Genomic DNA, 19353 nt, shown 5'->3' with positions numbered 1-19353 from the left:
ATGATACAAGTTGAGGTAAAAGGAAACCTAAGGTACCTTAAGCTTCGATCATCCAGTGGCTGGTGCGGTCTTGTAGCCCCCCCGCCAATTCCAGGGGTCAGGTACCTACCACGCAGTGTTCAGACCCGCCCCACCCATGCATTAATTCCGCTGGGCAGCTAAAGGGAACATCACCGACCACCTTGGCACCTCCCTATCAACCTTCATCCAATTCTAGGCACACCCTTTTCGAACAGGTTGCCACTTTGCAACAACACTCGTTCAGAGTGACGCTTCGAATTCCTTTATCTCGACTTCTACCACAACTCATAACGAACTTCCTCTGTATTTTCATCAATCAGCATCACCATGTCCAGGAGAGCCCCGAACCCCGCTGCTGAGCGGGCGGCGCAAAACCAAGCTACCATCAAGAGTCTCCTCAAGTTGGAGGCCAATAAGGTCTGCTCTGATTGTAAACGAAACAAGCGTATGTATTAGACTACGAGATTGCTAGCACATTCCCTCTGACCATTTCAGATCCTCGATGGGCCAGCTGGAACCTAGGTGTCTTCATCTGTATCCGATGTTCGGGCATCCATCGTGGCATGGGCACTCACATCAGCCGAGTCAAGTCCGTTGACCTCGATTCCTGGACCGACGAACAACTCCAAAGTGTTCTGAGCTGGGGAAACGCTCGCGCCAATAAATACTGGGAGGCCAAGCTTGCGCCAGGCCATGCCCCCTCTGAAGCCAAGATCGAGAACTTTATCCGAACGAAGTACGAACTCAAGCGATGGGTTATGGACGGCCCCATGCCCGATCCTGCTACTCTAGATGCTGATGGCGACGACGATGTACCCCTTAGCATTGTTAAGGAGAAGCAAGTCATAGAGCGCAAGGAGTCCATCAGGAAGGCATCCCTAGGCAACTCACAAGCACCGAAATCTGTCCCTGCACCTCAGGGAGATCTCATCGGTGGAGACCCTGTCCCTGTGCGATCAAGCAGCGCTGCTCCTCACGCGGCGAAGGTCGCTCCTAAGGCAGAACCCGCTCCCCCAAGGGCAACAAGCACAAAGGACTCACTACTTGGACTCGACTTCTTTGGTGAGCCCGCGGCTCCTCCTCGACCGGCCAGCACAACTGGTACCGCTCCGAGCGGTCAGTCTCGTCCCGATTTGAAACAATCCATTTTATCTCTATATGCTACTGCGCCTAAACCGCAACCTCATGCTCAGCCTCAGCAACAGTCATCTGCGGGAGGCTTCGGTGGCCTTGCCTCTCCCACTTTCAGCCACCAGTCTCAAGGCTCTGTTGGTGGCTTCAACGACGCCTTTAGTAGTCTCAGCATCTCGAATCCCCCTAAGCCCGCCGCTCCCGATCCTTTTGCCAGCCTCAGCTCCGCCAGTCGTACCACATCAAGTAGCAATGCCTTTGGTGGTCTAGGAGGAGGTAGCTTCTTCAACAGCAAACCCTCCCAACCCGCTGCCCCTACCCACCAGCAGCAGTCTTCCAACTTCTCGAACTTCGGTGGCTTTTCCTCCCCACCGCCTGCTGCTTCTGCTGCTCCTGCCGCGCCCAAGCCCGCTCAATCCTCTGCCATGGGTGACCTTTTCGATCTTTCTGCACCTGTGACCACATCGCCTCCCCCACCACAGCCCGCAGCTGCTTCCACCAACTCCGTCTTCAACCTCTCTTCTCCCCAAAGCCCTCCTGCCGCCGCGCCGACCAGTACGACAACAACTGCTAACGCAGCCGGTTCTATGGGTGGTTTCTCTGGTGCTGATGTTTGGGGCGGAAGTGATTGGGGAGCCCCTGCAGCTCCCGCACCAGCTCCCGTCCAGAAAGCCCCTGAACCACCAAAGCCGGCGGCGAGCGATTTTGGTTGGGGTAACACGGGAGGAGCCTTTGCCAACACACCCATCGTCCCTGGGGCATCAGGAGGCTTCAATCCTATTGCATCGCCCAAAGTATCGGCTGATGAGGAGTTTGGAGGATGGACAAGCAGTGGACCTGCTGCCAATGGCAGTGGTGGTCAAGCCAAGCCTAGCGGTGGCTTTGGCGGAGATGAAGACTTGTTCTCAAACGTGTGGCAGTAGGTAGTGAGTTTTGGAAACATCTAGATGGTTTTTGGGGCGGAGGTTTCTATAAAACAATTGTAGGCATGATTGGCGTTTGCATGTTAGGAGTCAAGTAGATGCGAAACAGGATGGCTTAAATTGTACGACCATTATGACATTGGTTCGGGTGAGAAGCAATGTGAGTGTATTCAAATAACGCCAGCCCAACGCTGCGAAAACAGTAAAAATCCTGAGACACAACTCCTTAGCCTTTTAGCTGTGGACACTTGGATGCCCTTGACCATCTGTGTATACCACCTAGTAAACATCCGTCTTCCCTTCACAGCGGATGCCCTGTATTACGATCGTTCCCTGTCCAGCTTATATCTTAGAACAACAGTTTTGCCCCGTAGAATAACACCAAGAAAACGCCAATAACGATCCCCGAAAGCTTGAGAATAGCGACACGGTTGCCTGATGCAGCCATGCGAGTTAAGCGGCCAGCAGAACCCTTCATCTGTGTGGTCATGGAGGAGAAGGTATCGGACTGTTTGACGTTAGTCGGCTGGAAGTTGTCGCTTGCGAAGGGGGGAGACAGACGGTGTTGTCGATGACATCCTGGGCTCGAGCGTTATCGTAAATGTCGACTGTCACACCTCGAAGGGCGGAGACCTTTGCGGAGAGCTCATCTAGGCGCGCGTTGTTCTGGCGCTCTCGTTCGTAGGCTTCGGACATGGTGAAGGATGTCGGAATTTAGGGGATAGCGAAACAGGGGTTCTCGGTATGGTCTGGCTTTCGATGGGAACAGATTGTTTCGTGTGTTGTTTGTCGTCGCTTTGCAGAAGACGAGAGGTCTTCGTCGTCGTCAGATGTATCCTCGAAATGTCAAGGGCCAAGTTGTGAAAGGGGTTCGAGTTCTAACACAAAACCGATAGCCATGACGACCTCCTCGGTCGGCCCCAAAGTCCGCCACGGCCACCTCACGCGGGCGCGCTGAACGTTCAGTGGTACGTACTCTGGTGCTGACACCGCCACACTTCAACTAACAGCCACACCTCCATCCGCTGAGAAACTGGAGATTTCTCCATGCACCAAAGGAAAGCTGAATGTCCTGTACCCTGGCGCCTAAGGCGGGGCAACATGTTACAGACAAGGCCTGATGAGAGAAAATGGTTGGGCAGTTGCAAAAGGCTCTAGGTACAGTGGATTCGTTGTTGTTCACGTTGACGCCAGGTTACCTGAATTGCTGCGCCACAGGACATGGAAGCTCCCCGTTACGAGGTGCCGTGAATGCGCATGCCCAACGTCTGCACCTAATAGTCTAGACTTAAGACCTCTATTTTTCCTTCTTTGTAGCTTTGTCGATCCTACAAGTCCTTGTATAATATCGCCGCAGAATATTCTACACTCGTTTGCTTACGTCCACTCCTTGGCATATACCATCGAGGCGCAGCAGTAACTCGTCTGGTGACGACGCAACCCGGTCAAGCTGGGCTACTATACCTATCATATCAACCCCACTCATCGGCCTTGTACTGAGAGCTTCTTGGCTCCTCCAACAACAGTTTTCGACTTGCGCGACGACAACTTTCTATCCCTGTTCCTGTTTGTGCATTGTATCTCTTGAGCTTTGTTTGAGTGTATCAAGATGGGCATCAACAATCCCCTCCCGTCGTCTATGGCGTGTAAGTCGAGCCACCAAATTCCGCACTCATGATCGCGCATCATGGGCTACTCCACCCCTCAATGAAGCGATCAGCTCAAGTGCGAGACATGGCTAACACAACTCCCCAACAGCGGAATGTAAGAAGTGCGGCAAGATCCTGACTTCCTTTATCAACCCTCGCCAGTCTTTCGGTCCCGACAAGGTCATTCCTCCATCCATCCTCGCCAATGCTAAGGGCCTTGCCATCATCACCGTTCTCAAGGCCGGCTTCCTCGGCTCAGGCCGTTTTGGCAGCGGTCTCGTCGTCGCCCGACTTCCCGAGGGCGGTTGGAGTGCCCCGAGCGCTATTGCGACCGCCGGAGCCGGCTTCGGTGGTCAAGTTGGTTTCGAATTGACGGATTTTGTCTTTATTCTGAACGATTCGAGCGCCGTCCGGTCCTTTGCTCAAGCTGGCTCTTTGACACTAGGTGGCAATGTTTCCTTGGCAGCTGGTCCCGTTGGTCGCAATGCCGAAGCAGCCGGTGCTGCTTCGCTGAAAGGTGTCGCCGGCATCTTCAGTTACTCCAAGACCAAGGGTCTCTTTGCTGGTGTTTCCCTCGAGGGATCTGCCATCATTGAGCGCCGTGATGCTAATGAGAAGATGTACGGCCAGCGCTTCACGGCGCAGCAGCTCCTCACTGGTTCTGTAAGGCCACCCCCTCAAGCTGCCCCTCTCATGAATATCCTTAACTCGCGCGTTTTCAACGGCATGAGAGGCGGTGGTGACGACGCCATGTACAACGACATTCCTGTATACGACGATCAGCACGACGATGTTGTGTGGAACGGTCGCCGAGGATCCGCGATGGGCGAGGGCGTGCAGCGCGATCGTACAGGCTCAGGCTCATACGATGATAGCTTCGGACGACCCAGCCGGTCGAATACATGGCAGGACGATGTATACGACAGACCAGGCGGTTTTGGTGGGCCCACGCGTTCCAGCACATTTGCTTCTGGTGGCGGAGCGAACAACGACTACGTTTATCGTGACAATCCCACAGGAGGTTCGGGAGGGTTCGGCGCCGAAAAGAAGGCTGGCCCTGGACGGCCAGCGGCTCCCAAGCCCAACTTTGGTGCCAAGCAAGCAATGCTTAAGAAGAACGAGGCAGTTGCTGTGTACAACTTTGACGCGGATCAACCAGGTGATCTGGGTTTCAAGAAGGGAGATGTCATCACTGTACTAAAGCGAACCGAGAGTGATAACGACTGGTGGTATGTATCCAACACGAATGGCTTAAACATCGTTACAGTAACTGACAGCGCATAGGACCGGACAAATTGGCACAAGAACAGGCATTTTCCCCAGCAACTATGTCAAGATGAAGGAGTAACGGCTGTTATCTTTGTATCGATTTAAATACCCTCTAGGCACGTTTCGGATGGATACCTTATGAATACGACGGCTTTTTTGTCTTTTATCTATCTTGGAAAATGGCGGTTGCAAAAGACTGTACAGTTTTACACATCATGCGTCCTCCACAAGCTTTTGAATCAACAAAAACCTACATATTTGTAGCATATGGATGTTTTATTACCTCTGAACCGTCACTGAACGGTGTATCTACTAATATGATCCAGCCAATACATGGGCAGGCGTGCTGGTTAATAGGTATCTAAGCTCGTGATCTCTCCATGAGATCTATCAAACCAACACATCGAACGTTCCCAACTTGAGCTTTAGGCACGCAATATGGACAAGGCCTTAAGAATAGCCGTTCTCGTAGTTGAAACGCAATAAGCCTCAGTAGGCGCACAGAACGGTTTGGCGCCATAACAGACACCGTAAGAAGACAATTCGCCACATCAGAAAGTACTGCAGTAACAGAGATCACGGCTCCACATAGAAGTAGAGATAGCGAAATTCTTCACGTTACGGCTGACCGTTCACACGCAATCTAGTTGTCTCTAATATGGCCAGTTGGGGATGAGCGGTACCCCTTAAAATACAGTTGAGAAGTTTGTTCATGTCAGGCTCTGTATCAATGACAAACGGCACCCCAAGGCTGGGATCATAACGAATACGTTCTCTCGACTGATGGCTTTGTCACCTGAGGCAGAGTTCTAGTCCTTATCATGTCCAAGCAATGGTTTCGTCGCCGAGTGCATCAAACCCTGAGCCTTTGGGCATATGCAACAGAGTTCACACAAGAACTTAAAAAGAAATATTGGGAAATTTCAAACGCCATGTAGTAATCAAGTTTTTTGTAAATGCGCATAGAGACTGACTTTGCGATCTCAATCCGTAATACCAGTAGCAGGTAACTCCTCAGACCTGACATTTGTGAACTATGATTGCCTTTGAACGTGAGAGTGTATTAATAGAAAGCTCCAATAAAAAACACCATTTTCAATAACTCAAGGGCATTTACAAATAATACAACCTTGGAATGCCCCAACTGTGGCACAGGACTACCCAGATACTGAACTAGGTGCATGTCCCAGGATGCTTGCGAATGAGGTGCCAGGCTACCTCTTGGGGTGAATTTGTGACCTGAATGATGTAGAAAACTCTCGTAAGCTCCCCATTGCCGATCTCGATCTCTTGTATTCGCTGGTTGATAACATCGCGTATGTGTTTGTGGAACCTGGTCCAGAGCTTGAGTCTGCTTTGACCTCGGTGCTTGCCCATACTGCGAGAAAGACGGCTGACAATCATGATGTTGCTACCCCTCTGCTCGGCCCATTCCAGCGCGTGTTGGGCACCGTGATGCTGGCTGATGTTTCGATAGAGACGAAAATCTTTGTTGATGGCCTCCTGAGTATTGCTGAGACGGATATCGTTGAAGAGGTTCCTCGGGCCCTGCTTTTCGCAAAACCAGCCAGAACGACCAGCAAGACGCTTGCTGATGCCTGTAATTATATAGTTAGAATACATACCCGTACTCTGGTAAGACGTGTGAAGTTATAACTTACGATGGGTGGACTCGCGTATCTGTTTCGCCTGGATGTCACGAACTTTCTCGATATCAATGTCGCGGAACATATCCAACAGCCGTTCCATATCGGGACTGTAGGACGTCTCTCGGTCGTTGGGACTGGGGGCCGGGCTCGGAAAGGTTGTAAGGAAATCTGGGTCTTCAATGCTTGGTAGGACTGTGTCGGATATAGACATCGTGGCAGCTAGGATGAATGCAATACAGAAAGAAATGCAGCTTAACTCTAACCAATGGGAATGCGTAAAGTTTTCGCAAGAATACTGAGCCCCTTGAATAAGCCTGGTATTAAGGGGCGTCTTGATGCCGTGATAAGTTCGATGGACAAAGGACCTAAAGGGGTTCGGTCAGTTGTTGAATGGGGGAGACGGGAGAGTCTGAGGTAGGCGTGGTGGGTACAATTCATATATTAGGAACAGTGAGTCAGTCTCAGCAATACGTTAATTGCCTACAAGCACTTAAATTCCCGTAATAAAGTCAAATGTCTGAGTTTCCTTCCTTTAACCTCTAACTATCCCTTCATATGGCAGGTAACTCGCCAATCAGTCGTCACTCCCCGCCGACGATGACTTGACGCTTTTTATACCAGAAGTCTCTACGTCTTGCCCATAGTTGCTTTGAATAGAACTGTGCAAGCAAAGCTGCGTCACCGCCCCTGGCTATATCCTGTTCGAACTGTTCAAACAACAGGGCTGTTGCTTGGTTCAAATCCTTCAACATGTTGTAGTCAGTAAGCATAACCCATGGTAAGACCTCCACGCCCGAGGTTTCTTGTCTTGAATATGAGGACCTCTGCGAGCTAGTTGAAGCTTTCGAGCTTTTTGGGAGGGTTGTCTGACATTCGGCATCCTTGTACATATCATCTTTTGCTTTCACACTCGCAAACATGCCTACCGAATTAGAACCGGGAGGATGGTCTTCAAAACTGCTAGTTGCACTAGAATAATTATCAGTGTTTTCCGACGCAAGAACTCTGTGACTCGTCTGATTTAGCCTCTTATTTGTCGTGTTGTACGTGGCTTTGGTGCTTTGGCTTTTCCCTGAATTGGTTGAATCTGTCCTTAAAGATTGGCTAGGAGATCCCCAGGGTTTTCTAGAGTCGGAGGATTTCTCAAGCCCTGATCGCATACCTACATGCGCCTCAGGCTTCTTGTATGGCGCGGCGGTCTTTGCGCGTGAATCAAATGGCAACTGTCTGGGCCGAGGCATCAGTTTGCGAAAGTCCTGGTCGTGCAGCGGCTGTCGACGGTACGGTTCGGGCGAAAGGTCTTTTTTCAAGCCTGCGTGCGTATTACAGCTCTTGGTAGCAACGTCCGGGTAACATTCAAAAGAGCCGACTTTAGAACTTTCACGAACTGAGAGACTCTGAGCATCGGAGCCTGTGGTGGACACATTCAGAGGCATCGCCATGTCGGCCCCACCAATGGGTGACTGTGTCGGAGGCGGACTCGAGTTAAAGGAGTACCTCAGAGGTGATCCAACGCGAGGTATATGTGAGCGTGTGCCGTCTCTTTCAAGGAACATGTGGTATGGGTTGAGCTGTGCCGTCACTGGACTTGTATGCCGCATTTGAGTCCCTGGAAAATATCTTTGCATAGGCATTGGCTGCGCTCTTTGTGTCTGTTCAATGTGCGAGGTCGGGACAGTCGAAAATGGCGAAGGGTGAAAAGGAGCGTTCAACATTGTGGTGAACGAGAAGTCAGGTGGAGCACCAGTTCCTTGGAAATCATTCGGAGGCAATAGAGTCGGCGGCGTGATTGAAGAGAGTCGTGGCCTTATGTCAAACATGGCATCGTGTGTTTGAGATACAGGCTGAGGAGGAACTGTTAGAAGAGATGCTGGTATTGCCTCGCTGGCGAAGAACCCAGCCCTCTGCAGCAAGCATACAGCAACACTGAAATCTCTCTTTTCCTCGAACTGCGCGAGGAGCGCTTGAGGCTTCTTGGGTACAGATACACAGATTCGATTAGTTTGCTTGTTGATGCTGATGATGTCTGCAGAGGACGGTGATCCTCCTTTTATTTCGCTGAGGCGAAGGGAAACCTGGCCTATTAGCCTCCCACTCAAGCCCATTACCACCAGTCCGTACCACTTGTTGTTTCCCTTTATGAATCAAAAGAACCAAGATTCCCATCTCTGATCCGATCGGCCTTTCGCCTTCGATTGTCAGAGTGAAGGCATTGTGTGGGTGGGAAGAGTTGTAAGCTTTGGCGGACGCTCCATCGCGGATCTCTAAGTAAACGAGTGGGCACGCGGACACAGGAGTCGGGGGACCAGCCATGATAGAACTTAAAAATGGAAGACTGCATAGGTACTCTGCAGATTAAATGAGAAAAAGGTTTGATCGGATTTGGGTTGTAGTTCACAGAGATAAAGTCATGCGCGCCTTGTGCCATGCAATTGGTCTTCAACTTGAGGACTCGGCTTCTCCTTCCGAAGCACTTGATAAATATCTAGGAGGCAAGTAGGTACTACCTGCCCCGACACGCCTGCCCATCCTTCTTGCCAGCCGATTAAGTAAAAATCGATACATCCACATCAAGGATCTAACGAACTCAACTTTGGGCAGGAGAAATTGGGGTTGAAGGGATAATTGATTACCTAGCTACCGAAGAAGAGAACTTCCCAAATTCCATTGTGACCAAGGGTCACGTGGAGATAAGCTAGCGCAATCTTACCCCCAAGACTTCGACGCGCCGCGCCAAACCAAACTATCAGCGACTGACCCATGCGATTTGAGAATCGTGGATCAAGCTGCAAGCACCCACGGTATCTCTAAAACCAGCCAATTATCGATATAGAGGTCATTGAGGCCTTTCAGACGCTGGGTGGAAGCGCCTATCCGTGGGTATCTTTCGTGACTGCACGACATTTAACACAGCTCGACGACAAGGGACCTTTCCCCCTTCTTCGCGACTGCGAATTTCGTATTCTGTTTTCATCCACCCGCGCACAATCAGTTCACCGCACGATCTCTTAATATGGCGCCCGTTCGCAATGAGGTGCCGCCGCACACGATAGATCGCACGCCCGAATACGAGGACTTTATGTCGCGACTCCGTGACTATCATGCCAAGCGAGGAACGACACTTGACCCAGAGCCCAAGGTCGGCGCAACGCATGTTGACTTGTTCAAGGTCTTCAATCACGTCGTGGAAAGTGGTGGTTATGACAAGATCTCGGAGGAGAAGCTTGCATGGCGACGTATGGCGTCAGAGCTGGGCATATATTCTAACAATGAAGCCTCCACTGCCTTCTCGTTGAAGGAGAAGTTCTACAAAAACTTGGCTGCGTTTGAGATCAGCACAGTACATGGAAAGGAACCACCACCAAAGGATATTCTGGAGGACGTGACGGCTAAAGGCGCTGGCTTGTTGTCACGCACAAGGGAAAATTTCTGGGGGAAGAAAAGAGAGAGCAACGTTGGTGCCACAGACTCAGCGGCCTCGGGAGACGATGGTACACCCGTCCGCGAGCGACCTGTGCCAGACACTGCTGCCAGTGCGCGTGCATCCAGAGGACTGCGTGAGGCACCTCCTCAGCGTGTCATCTTTCAACCGGATACTGGACCTTCACGAACAACCCGACATTCTTCTGCTCACCATGCGAGCAGTACCAACTCACCAGCCGCCAACCCTCCTCAGACCCCCTCGCATCACCCAAACATGCACATACCTCAGCAGCACCAACAACAGAATTACCAGGGAAATCGAGGTCCCTCAGTTCTTCACCATCCCACTAACTCTGAGAATACATCCAACTTGGTCACTGCCTATCAGCCGCGATTTTCTAAACCTCTAACACTGCGCGCAGTGCCAACCCCGAGCAATGCGCCCACCGAGTTTCAGAAGCCACGCCAAACTCCGCGCATTGACCCTCGTCAACCGATGCAACCCGGCAGTGAGTATTCATTCGTTATTTTGTGCTTTTCTTCCACTAACTCTATTAGCCGGTTTCGATGGCCCTAACATTTACATGAGGTGTTTGAACGCTTTGCGATCAGATATTCCTGCTGAACAAGCCTTTGCGCTCAGTCATCTGGTGAAAATATCGTTTGAGCGAGGTGATAAGTACAAGTTCGATTCATTCCCAGGTCTGGCCGAAGGTCTAGTTGACAAAGCCCTTGAGGTGGGACATCTGTTCTACCACGTTAACTGGAGTATATCTTGGAACCTTCCATATGACTCTAGTGATCCGAGCGCCCTCGATGGAAATTATGGGACAAAAGATATCTTGGAGCGTATCGAAAACCTGATCGAGAAGGATGTACCCGACATTCTGCAAACTGAGTCATACGCGGACAATATGGTGCTGATCACTGAAGCTGTCCTGACGTTGCGGAACATGGTCACCTTGCCGGAAAATGCTCACAACATATCAGACTTCCCTCCCGTCAAGGATCTCATTTGTATCATTCTGAACCTACCGCAGAAGGATTCTCTTGTGGAACTGAAACATCTTGCCCTGGACATTGCCGAGCAGTTGACGCCGTTCATGACATTGGAGTCAGACGACCCTATGTATAGGACATTGTTGGAGCAGTTGACGTCTGATGACCGTGGTATCATTCTGACGTCTCTTCGGGCGCTCGGCCGCATCTCCATGAATCTCGAGGCTACTAACAAGCTAAGCAATGTTCCTGGGCAAGTGCTCCAGCGCCTTTCCAGTTGGCTTTTGCTCAACGATGATGAGCTTATCGACGCGTGTCTCGATTTCCTCTATCAGTACACTGCTGTTGTGCCCAACGTGGACACCTTGGTCCGGTCTTTGACACCAGAAAACCTCATTGACCATCTTGCACGCCTCCTAGCTCATGGTGCTCGTAAGACACAACGCGAGTTTGTTCTTGTACCCGAGCAAAGAATTCCCGCTCGTGACCAGATTGCTCCTATGCCTGAAGATCTTCTTCAGGAGATGCTCAAGCTTGAAGAGCCAGATCGTGTTCACCGTTGGGTTCGCTGCTTCTTTGAGGAGGACAATAACTCTTTTGTGACACAACTAGCCGCCTGGCAGGCCTACCAAAACGCATTTGTCGCACCACTTAAGGTCATCAATCAGCCTCTTATCACACCTGCCGACTTCATCCGGAACAGTACGTCTGTATATAAGGATTCAAATGCGCAGGTTCTTAGAGAGCCTGGCGATCCGCAACAAAAGTTCATCATCCACGGTATCCGTGCAAGACCAAAACCTCTTGGCTTGGATGGCAAGGAGTACGGGCGATGCCTTTGGGCCTCAAATCCAAACAATAAGCTTGAGAAATGTGGTCACTTTTACATTCAGCCTGAAAAGCTTTGGGAGCACATCCTCGTGGACCATCTAGGAGAGAAGCGAAATGAAGGGGGGCAATTCGACAACGTTGAGAAGGAATACATTTGTACCTGGGATCAGTGCTCCCGCTATCCCAAGTCCACCAAAATGCGCCTTCAGGATTTTGCGAGACATATCAACACGCATATCTCTTCAACATTGCCCAACGACGCGCTCAGTCGAAAGCCCGAGCGTTCATGGATTATTCCTGCCAAGACTATGGCTGTGACCTTCGAGGAAACTGCAACAGCACGGGACGAGCGAAACCCAAACCTCCCGCCCCAGGCAGCTGGTATTCCACTCAGCGCTGCGTTAGTGCTAAGGAACATTGCTCGCAATGTGGTCAAAACGGAGGCTGAGGAAGAGATGGTCAAGAAACAAGAGAAAGTGGGTGAAATAGGAGGCTGGAACGAGGTTCTTTTCCGCCCTCTGTTACCGCGACTGTTTGAGATCCTTGCAGAGAACAGGGCCTTGGTATGTCTATCAACCCTATCACCGTTTGCCATGAAGTAGTTGTACTAATCAACTTCGCAGAGCCCTTACATTGCATCACTCCTTGATCTGGTCCATATTGAGAATTACGATCAGGGCCGATGATGCAGTTTCGCAGGATGGCGTAATGGAAAAAGACGGGGCGTTGTCACGACATGCTTTCAAGCAACCTCGTGTTGAGGAGGCATTGTTCGCAGTGATTTACACAGGCTTCCTCGCATGAGTGAAACCTGGTGGGGGTCAGAATGGCATGTGTTGTTTTACACGGATTACTTGTATTAATACCCTGCCCGTGGGCGTTCTGGGCTGGCTGGTTTTGGATGAGCGGTAGATCTTTGAACTCGAAGACTAAGAACATTAACAGTATGCATTCTGCAGAATTGTATAGCATCTTTGTCGATTTGTGTGTTTGCCGCGTGAACCTGTTGGGATGAATCCAGTGCGGTTACGTGTAAGTGCTGTATAGGTGATACTGGCGAGTATGCTTCCATGGCATGATACCTTCAGTAAAGACAGTGCCGAAGTATCTGACGATATAATTCAACAACCCTCAAGTCCACTGGAGATTCAACTACCGGCCCGGGCATCTGGTTGGTTTCCCATCACCGCATTTTTAAACCCGGGCCGGTGCCTCTCCTGTGCATACATCTCGACGCCAGATCTCAGTACTCGGCTTTATCATCAGCCGCAAAACTGCTCATACGAAACATACGGGAACCGCCGTTATGCGCATGTGGGGAAAGGGAGCAAGGGAAATGCATTGTATCCTCGCCAGCTTGGTAAAGTTCGACATGGGAAATCCAGTCCAGTCCACACAATACCCCAGACTTGGGCACGCCTGTGATGGGTGATGATAAGGAATGGAAGGGCCGTGCTTCTGCGAGGATTCTGGAACTCGCCCGAATGCATGCATGCGCACCCGGTGCCCCCTTGTTCCCTTGACAGCTCCCCACCACACGATAGCTCCAAGGGCAGGGCTGCAGGGCAAGGTATTGCGTGCCTGGCTGTGAGATGGGCCTCAACATGTCAGTGAACCTCGTACAATTCGATCACTTGGTTTGACAGGAGGCACCTTGATTTCGATAGTGCTTATACTACGTAGTATGTCATATCGTGAGCTTATTGTCAGACTGTTTACACAAAGAAAGTCACTTGACATTGTAGATCCAAGTGGTGTACAGCATTCGACCAACGCTGTTCACAAGCTCAAGATGTCAAGGCCTTGTTGAAAGTGTGCCTCGATTCTCTTACCCTTGATGAGCTCGCTTGTGCTTGTCCCAGAAAATTGCCCCCATCAGATATTGATCAGATCAGTTGTAAACGAAGAAGATCAAGTGGGTCACCCAAGGAGCTCCAAGTCCGCTCTGCCTCACGCAAGAATATCTGTCCTACAGAATTAGCGATGCAGCCTATTAGGGGAAAAGTCGAGTATCGTCTGATATCTTGTTTTTTTTTTTTTTTTTGCTTTGTCGTCTGAACGGGTACAAGCGGAGTCATTCGATAAAACGAGTTAGCAAAAATATAACGAGTTTGATGTATACACCGTCTTTTGGTGTTTACCCCGTCAAAGTCATCATGATGGAAATTTGGCTTCGATTAAGTCACAAATGATGATCGCCATGCTCATCAACAAAGCGTAGCAAGTTTCATCTCGTCATTTTTGTGACCATTGAATAGACTACAGTTGGTAAATGAAAAAAAAAAAAAAAAAACCAAACCCCCACTGATACAACTAAGCTATCTTTGTCATTGTTTCCTATCATTCAGACCACGAACTGAGAAACTGAGAGAACATTCTCGGTCAGGGTGGTATGGACGAATGGGGGGCGCCAATGGGTGGGTTAGTGTTAAGGTTGTCTTGGCCATCTAGGTGTAGCCTGGTCTATCCAAGGAGGTGGGATGGCACACCGAGAGGTGAGTAGTCTGAGCACTATTATTTATGACTATGAGTAGAGGGGTTTGAGAATTGTAGGGGGTAGAAGGGGTGTTTGTGAGTATATGGTTCTGACACAACAAGGAAATCCAAGGTCAGAATGAAGTTTCATTACGAGACGAAGTCGAAAGAGTATCTACATGTTATGTCTTGTAGCTATCATCTCCCTCACCTTGGAGCGGTTTCGGTGAGGAAGTACTGACTCGACCCAAGACGTGGATGGTGGTGGTGAATGGACCAGGATCAGCATCAGCATCAGCATCACTGCGATTGCGGCCGTGTTACCCGGGATTGAAAGTTGAAACCTTCCGTGGTGTCCAGGGGACGCGCAACATCAGATGCCTGTCTGTCTGTATGTGCGTGTGTGCCCCAGCTCGGCTCGGGTCTGAAAGCTGTAGCTGTAGCACATTACATTGCATTATTCAAGCACTTGCAGACTGCAGTAGGTATTTTGGTTGCGTGGATAGCGGTGTACCAAGTTAGAAGGTGGAGGAAAAGAATTCGTCTGCCTAGAAAAGATGGAACAAAGCCTGTCGTTAGATGCTGCCGCCTCCCCATTGGTGGCAGACTAACTACTGCAAGCCCCCAGCGGATGAGGTGCCAGTTTAGCTCAGAGGCCAGCCATCATCAACAAGTTAGTGAATGTTGCTATTTGGATTGTCTTTGGTGTTGAGGCAACGTGCACGTCTGTGCTCAAATTGTTTGCCGGTGGCCGGACAGCCGCAAGCCAAGTGGGCAGCAGTCTAGAGCCTAGAAATAGGCGGGTGAAGGCCAAAACATTCCCCGGAACGCTCGGACTGTATGAGGCCTTGCATCAACTCTGTTTGTTTTGAGAGAGGAGGATGAGTGGATGATCTTTTCTTGCCCGAGCTATCCAGCAAAGAGTTGGAGACTTCACATCCCATCCCATCCCATCCCATCACCACCTCATCATGTAAGCGCCCGCTGTGGAGGAGGTTGAGAGGGAGGGAGAAAGGTGGGGGTCCCAGGAATAGCTACCGAGAAAATGCTAGTGGAGCCCACCTCAGCCAGAGCTACCCCTGCAACGTCCCGAAGAGCCCCTAGAGGCTAGGAGTTGGCTCCCCGCGACCCGCCGCCATAGCTCCCCACGGCTGCCCGTGGGATCTGGGTTTCTAATTGATCTTCTCTCCACTTGGTGCATCAAATCCTTGGGTGCCCCATATGCTTGTTTCCCGCTCTCAACCTCATTCATCATGGACAATGGGTGTGATTTTCGATGACGGGTGTGCAAATTATCTTTTTCCGTGCCACCGTCTGCGTCAATGGCTGGCTGTTTGTCCGAGATTGGCGTTGAACAGAGAGGGACGCGCAATGATGTCGTGTCGTGTTTGTATCTGTGTCTCCAAAGAAAAGACGTGAATGTGAGACGTAATAGAAGGGTGAGAAAAGAGGCTGCCTCTAGACCGTCACCTCAGAATTAGAGCTGCATATGCATGTTCTGATGTGGGCATTGAGAAGCAGCGGAGAACCCCACGTTGTTATCAAAGCTATAAAAAAAAAAGTCGGAGGGTTATGAGAGAAGAAACCCGGACCGGCTGTACAATAGCAGGTTTATCAATTGATTGAGAACAGAACATGTAGCAGTGCCTTGTTTGACTGATGATACAATTGTCAGTTGGGAACTTTGGAAAATACCTTATGTAACCCAACTTTGCGCAATACTTTCAAGACGAGGCAAGAGGAAACAACACCATCTCACCTCAACTAGTCAAGCCTACCTATATGTAAAACACCATAGAATTTTCTCACAACCCACATAAGTACTGAGGTAGCCCATATTTAAATATTCAAAACAAAGACTAGTTGAGTCTCAGACCATGTAATCAATGCTCCCCCACATTGTACTGCCTCTGCGTGCCTGAATGCGCCTCTGCAGTGGTCTAGTCCAAGTCTCGTCTTTGATCAATCTCTTGACAGGAAATGCAATGACCCTGTCAGTGGCCCTGGCAATCGATCTTGTGACCATCACAAATCTCCCATCCCGTCTCACATTTTGGAAGAAGCCCCCGGCTGATGCGACATCGGTGCCCCGGTCCCTCCATGATGTGAGGTGAGGGTGAGAGGTGAGTCCAGCTTGTGCTACCCCCTTTCTTAGACCCGAACTAATAAACTTCTAATTCAGGAACCGTACCAATGTACCTCCATACCATTTCTACAGTTGCTTGTTACATATAAATCCGACCTCACCGTCTTACACCGAAGTCGGTGAAGAACCGTTCTCCCTTGCTTGGGCGTCAGGAAGCGTGCGTGCCGGTGGTTGCTCCACCTACGTGTGTATTGTAGCTGCCATAAGGTAGGTATGGATATCTGGATGCCATGGAACCTATATAAATCCATTGCCGGTCGGAGCTAGTTCCCCATAACCTTTCATCACACATACGCATTTTCTACGACTTTTGACTTCATAGAGATTCTTTTCTCGCTTCGAACAAAAGTTCATCTGAAGCTGTACGTTGTCCCTAACAAACTACTTCTTCTTATTCTCATTGCCTTAAACACGTCATGAACCTTGCCAACCACTTGGTCTTTTTTTTGCTGTGGCCAAATTCAACGATCATGGCGACTAACAAGTTATAGGTTTTCATCGACACCTTCTCCGCACCACCTTGGAGAGATAAGTTTCTGCTGCACCATAGCACAGGTAGCATTTGCCACCAAGCTTGCCTCCAGTCCCGGATCCGAAGATCAAGCCCGAATCTCCGTTGTTCGAGACATCTATCTCAGATCAGCTCTACACAGCGAACAAAGCATAACCTGAATTGCCGTTCTGGAGTCGCTATTGAAGAGCCCCGAAAATAGTACCGGTCCTCCCGCAGTCACCTAAACTTGGAACAAGCGAAACGTGCCTTTCCTGAACAAACAGCATTGCCATACACCGCCCAAAGGTCCATCCCGTACTCTTGGACTACGGAGTTTTCCTGCCGCGAGATCTGCACTTCACATACCTAACTATTCTATCTTTGCCTGCACTCTTACTCCCGGTTCCACTGTTCTCTCAATCCAGGCCCCCCGCTGCTACCCTCCTTGAACAAGCACTAGAAGCCCCCAGAGCCGCCAAACGAGAGCAGATCCCTTGGTTCTAGCCTTAGCTGAAGTCATCTGCACCGTACCTTATCGCTTACAGTCCAAGGACCTTGCAACACCATACCACACCACACCCATTCGTTCGCCTTCCTCACGGACATACCGCCACACTAAATTCTGCACCTAGTCTACCTTACCTTTCTACCTGGCAAGCAAAGTAAAAGCTTTCCCAGCGACCCTACCATACAACTTCTGCGACAAGGGAAAAAAAAAAGTTTCGTGCCTAGGTCTAGAGTTTTCTCTGCATTGCTCTCACTGCTTGCACTCCCTCCACCTCCGCAACACACTTCACACTCTATCTGTGATTTACTTTCGGACCCACAACCATTCGACTATATATCGAGAGAATCCCTTCATCTATTCAACTCTTCTTTTACAATCTTCATCTTCCACTCTATACCCCTCTCTCGCTCGAGCACTTGTGTCTGAACCAAAGACCAAGACCTTCTAATATATAATCACTTCTTCTCCCGCTATCACTCCCGTTCTTGTATACCCATATCCTACCTATTCTCAACCACCAACCTTCACAACCTTCACAATGGCATTTTGCTCCATTTCTCGCAACATCCTCCGCGCCACTCGTGCCCCTGCCGTTGCTATCCCCAAGAACTCGCGATGCTTCTCCGCCACCCCTGTGCAACGTGTCATTGACACCAACTTGAAGAAGAACGTTGTCCGGGAGAAGGAGGTTCCTGTCACAGTCTACAGTGCTGGCCAAGGCACTGGTGACAAGCACACAGTCAACGTCCCCGAGGCAGCTGCTCGAGTTCCCAGCGAGCCTCGTGCTCCTTCTCACGAGAGTGACATCGTTCAGCCGCTCACCCGCAAGACCTTTGAGCAGCTCCCCCACACCATGCGCAACATGAGTGTCTATGGTAAGACCATCATCCTTACTGGCGCTGCCCGTGGTCTTGGAAACCATATGGCTCGTGCTTGTGCTGAGGCTGGTGCCAAGAACATTGTTCTCTTTGACGCCAACCAGGAGCTTGGTGACGAAGCCGCAGCTGAGCTTCACGACAAGACTGGCCTACCTGTCTCCTTCTTCAAGGTCGATGTTCGTGACGGTGCTGCCATCAACGCTGCCGTCGACGAGGTTGTCGAGCGCTATGGTGCCCCTGATGTTCTCATCAACTCTGCCGGCATCGCCGACTCCAACATCAAGGCTGAGACTTACGACCCTGCCATGTTCCGTCGCCTTATCGACATCAACCTTACCGGCTCTTTCCTCATGTCTCAAGCCGTTGGACGTGCCATGATGTCCGCTGGAAAGCCCGGCAGCATCATTCTCGTCGCCTCCATGTCTGGCTCCATCGTCAACTTCCCCCAGGAGCAGAGCTGCTACAATGCCTCCAAGGCGGGTGTCATTCAACTCGGCAAGTCCCTTGCGGCTGAGTGGGCCAAGTACGACATCCGGGTCAACTGCATCTCTCCCGGTTACATGGACACTGCCCTCAACCGAGTTCCTGCGCTTGACGCCCAGAAGAAGATCTGGAAGTCCCTGACACCCCAAAACCGACTGGGTAACGTTGACGAGCTCAACGGCCTTTGCATCTACCTCGCCTCAGACTCTTCCAAGTTCATGACTGGTTCCAACTGCATCATCGACGGTGGCTACACATGCTACTAAGCGAGCGGCGCCCTATTTTGACGGTTAGCGAAGAATGGTTCCTACGAATGGCTGGATCGGGAAGGCCCTGAAAGAGGATTTGATTTTCTTTGTTTGGAGTTCCGGAAACAATTGGTGACCTATTTTTTTGAGCAAGGACCAAGGACGAAAAGAGACGTATGATGATAAAACTAGATCAGCTCTGGATACCATAGAGCAGGATGAATCTG

At 50.4% G+C, this 19353-nt stretch overlaps 9 protein-coding genes across 9 annotated transcripts; 5 read left to right on the top strand and 4 right to left on the bottom strand.

The window, feature by feature from the left end:
• Positions 1-171: 171 nt before the first annotated feature.
• Positions 172-2320, top strand: FOXG_06196 (uncharacterized protein). Its single transcript, XM_018384745.1, has 2 exons — positions 172-466; positions 517-2320. The coding sequence occupies exons 1-2, from the start codon at positions 349-351 to the stop codon at positions 2073-2075; spliced, it is 1677 nt and encodes a 558-aa protein (XP_018241899.1). The 5' UTR covers positions 172-348; the 3' UTR covers positions 2076-2320.
• FOXG_06195 (blocked early in transport 1) lies at positions 2067-3224 on the bottom strand. The gene is made up of 2 exons (XM_018384744.1): positions 2637-3224; positions 2067-2583 (listed from the first exon to the last, which is right to left on the bottom strand). Exons 1-2 carry the CDS (start codon positions 2769-2771, stop codon positions 2425-2427), a joined length of 294 nt encoding a protein of 97 aa, XP_018241898.1. The 5' UTR covers positions 2772-3224; the 3' UTR covers positions 2067-2424.
• A 22-nt stretch (positions 3225-3246) lies between these two features.
• FOXG_06194 (uncharacterized protein) lies at positions 3247-5450 on the top strand. Its single transcript, XM_018384743.1, has 3 exons — positions 3247-3721; positions 3834-4953; positions 5009-5450. Exons 1-3 carry the CDS (start codon positions 3685-3687, stop codon positions 5070-5072), a joined length of 1221 nt encoding a protein of 406 aa, XP_018241897.1. The 5' UTR covers positions 3247-3684; the 3' UTR covers positions 5073-5450.
• Positions 5451-6166: 716 nt separating this feature from the next.
• On the bottom strand, positions 6167-6853 carry FOXG_06193 (uncharacterized protein; the record flags this gene model as incomplete). Its single annotated transcript, XM_018384742.1, has 2 exons — positions 6167-6591; positions 6655-6853. 2 exons carry the CDS (start codon positions 6851-6853, stop codon positions 6167-6169), a joined length of 624 nt encoding a protein of 207 aa, XP_018241896.1.
• A 198-nt stretch (positions 6854-7051) lies between these two features.
• On the bottom strand, positions 7052-9254 carry FOXG_06192 (uncharacterized protein). Its single transcript, XM_018384741.1, has 2 exons — positions 8764-9254; positions 7052-8717 (listed from the first exon to the last, which is right to left on the bottom strand). The coding sequence occupies exons 1-2, from the start codon at positions 8953-8955 to the stop codon at positions 7224-7226; spliced, it is 1686 nt and encodes a 561-aa protein (XP_018241895.1). The 5' UTR covers positions 8956-9254; the 3' UTR covers positions 7052-7223.
• Positions 9255-9369: 115 nt separating this feature from the next.
• On the top strand, positions 9370-13012 carry FOXG_06191 (uncharacterized protein). The gene is made up of 3 exons (XM_018384740.1): positions 9370-10574; positions 10624-12458; positions 12519-13012. Exons 1-3 carry the CDS (start codon positions 9656-9658, stop codon positions 12579-12581), a joined length of 2817 nt encoding a protein of 938 aa, XP_018241894.1. The 5' UTR covers positions 9370-9655; the 3' UTR covers positions 12582-13012.
• Positions 12702-13762, bottom strand: FOXG_19203 (uncharacterized protein). Its single transcript, XM_018399401.1, has 2 exons — positions 13549-13762; positions 12702-13480 (listed from the first exon to the last, which is right to left on the bottom strand). Exons 1-2 carry the CDS (start codon positions 13633-13635, stop codon positions 13139-13141), a joined length of 429 nt encoding a protein of 142 aa, XP_018241893.1. The 5' UTR covers positions 13636-13762; the 3' UTR covers positions 12702-13138.
• Positions 13763-16292: 2530 nt separating this feature from the next.
• On the top strand, positions 16293-17513 carry FOXG_19202 (uncharacterized protein; the record flags this gene model as incomplete). Its single annotated transcript, XM_018399400.1, has 2 exons — positions 16293-16480; positions 17435-17513. 2 exons carry the CDS (start codon positions 16293-16295, stop codon positions 17511-17513), a joined length of 267 nt encoding a protein of 88 aa, XP_018241892.1.
• A 542-nt stretch (positions 17514-18055) lies between these two features.
• Positions 18056-19144, top strand: FOXG_06190 (uncharacterized protein; the record flags this gene model as incomplete). The annotated part of the gene is made up of 1 exon (XM_018384739.1): positions 18056-19144. One exon carries the CDS (start codon positions 18056-18058, stop codon positions 19142-19144), a length of 1089 nt encoding a protein of 362 aa, XP_018241891.1.
• Between the last annotated feature and the right edge of the window lie 209 nt (positions 19145-19353).

This window comes from Fusarium oxysporum, chromosome 2 (assembly GCF_000149955.1).
Source record: "Fusarium oxysporum f. sp. lycopersici 4287 chromosome 2, whole genome shotgun sequence".
In the NCBI taxonomy this organism is placed as follows: domain Eukaryota; kingdom Fungi; phylum Ascomycota; class Sordariomycetes; order Hypocreales; family Nectriaceae; genus Fusarium; species Fusarium oxysporum.
The sequence above is the reverse complement of the archived record's forward strand: the minus strand, read 5'-3'. Positions and strand labels throughout refer to the sequence as shown.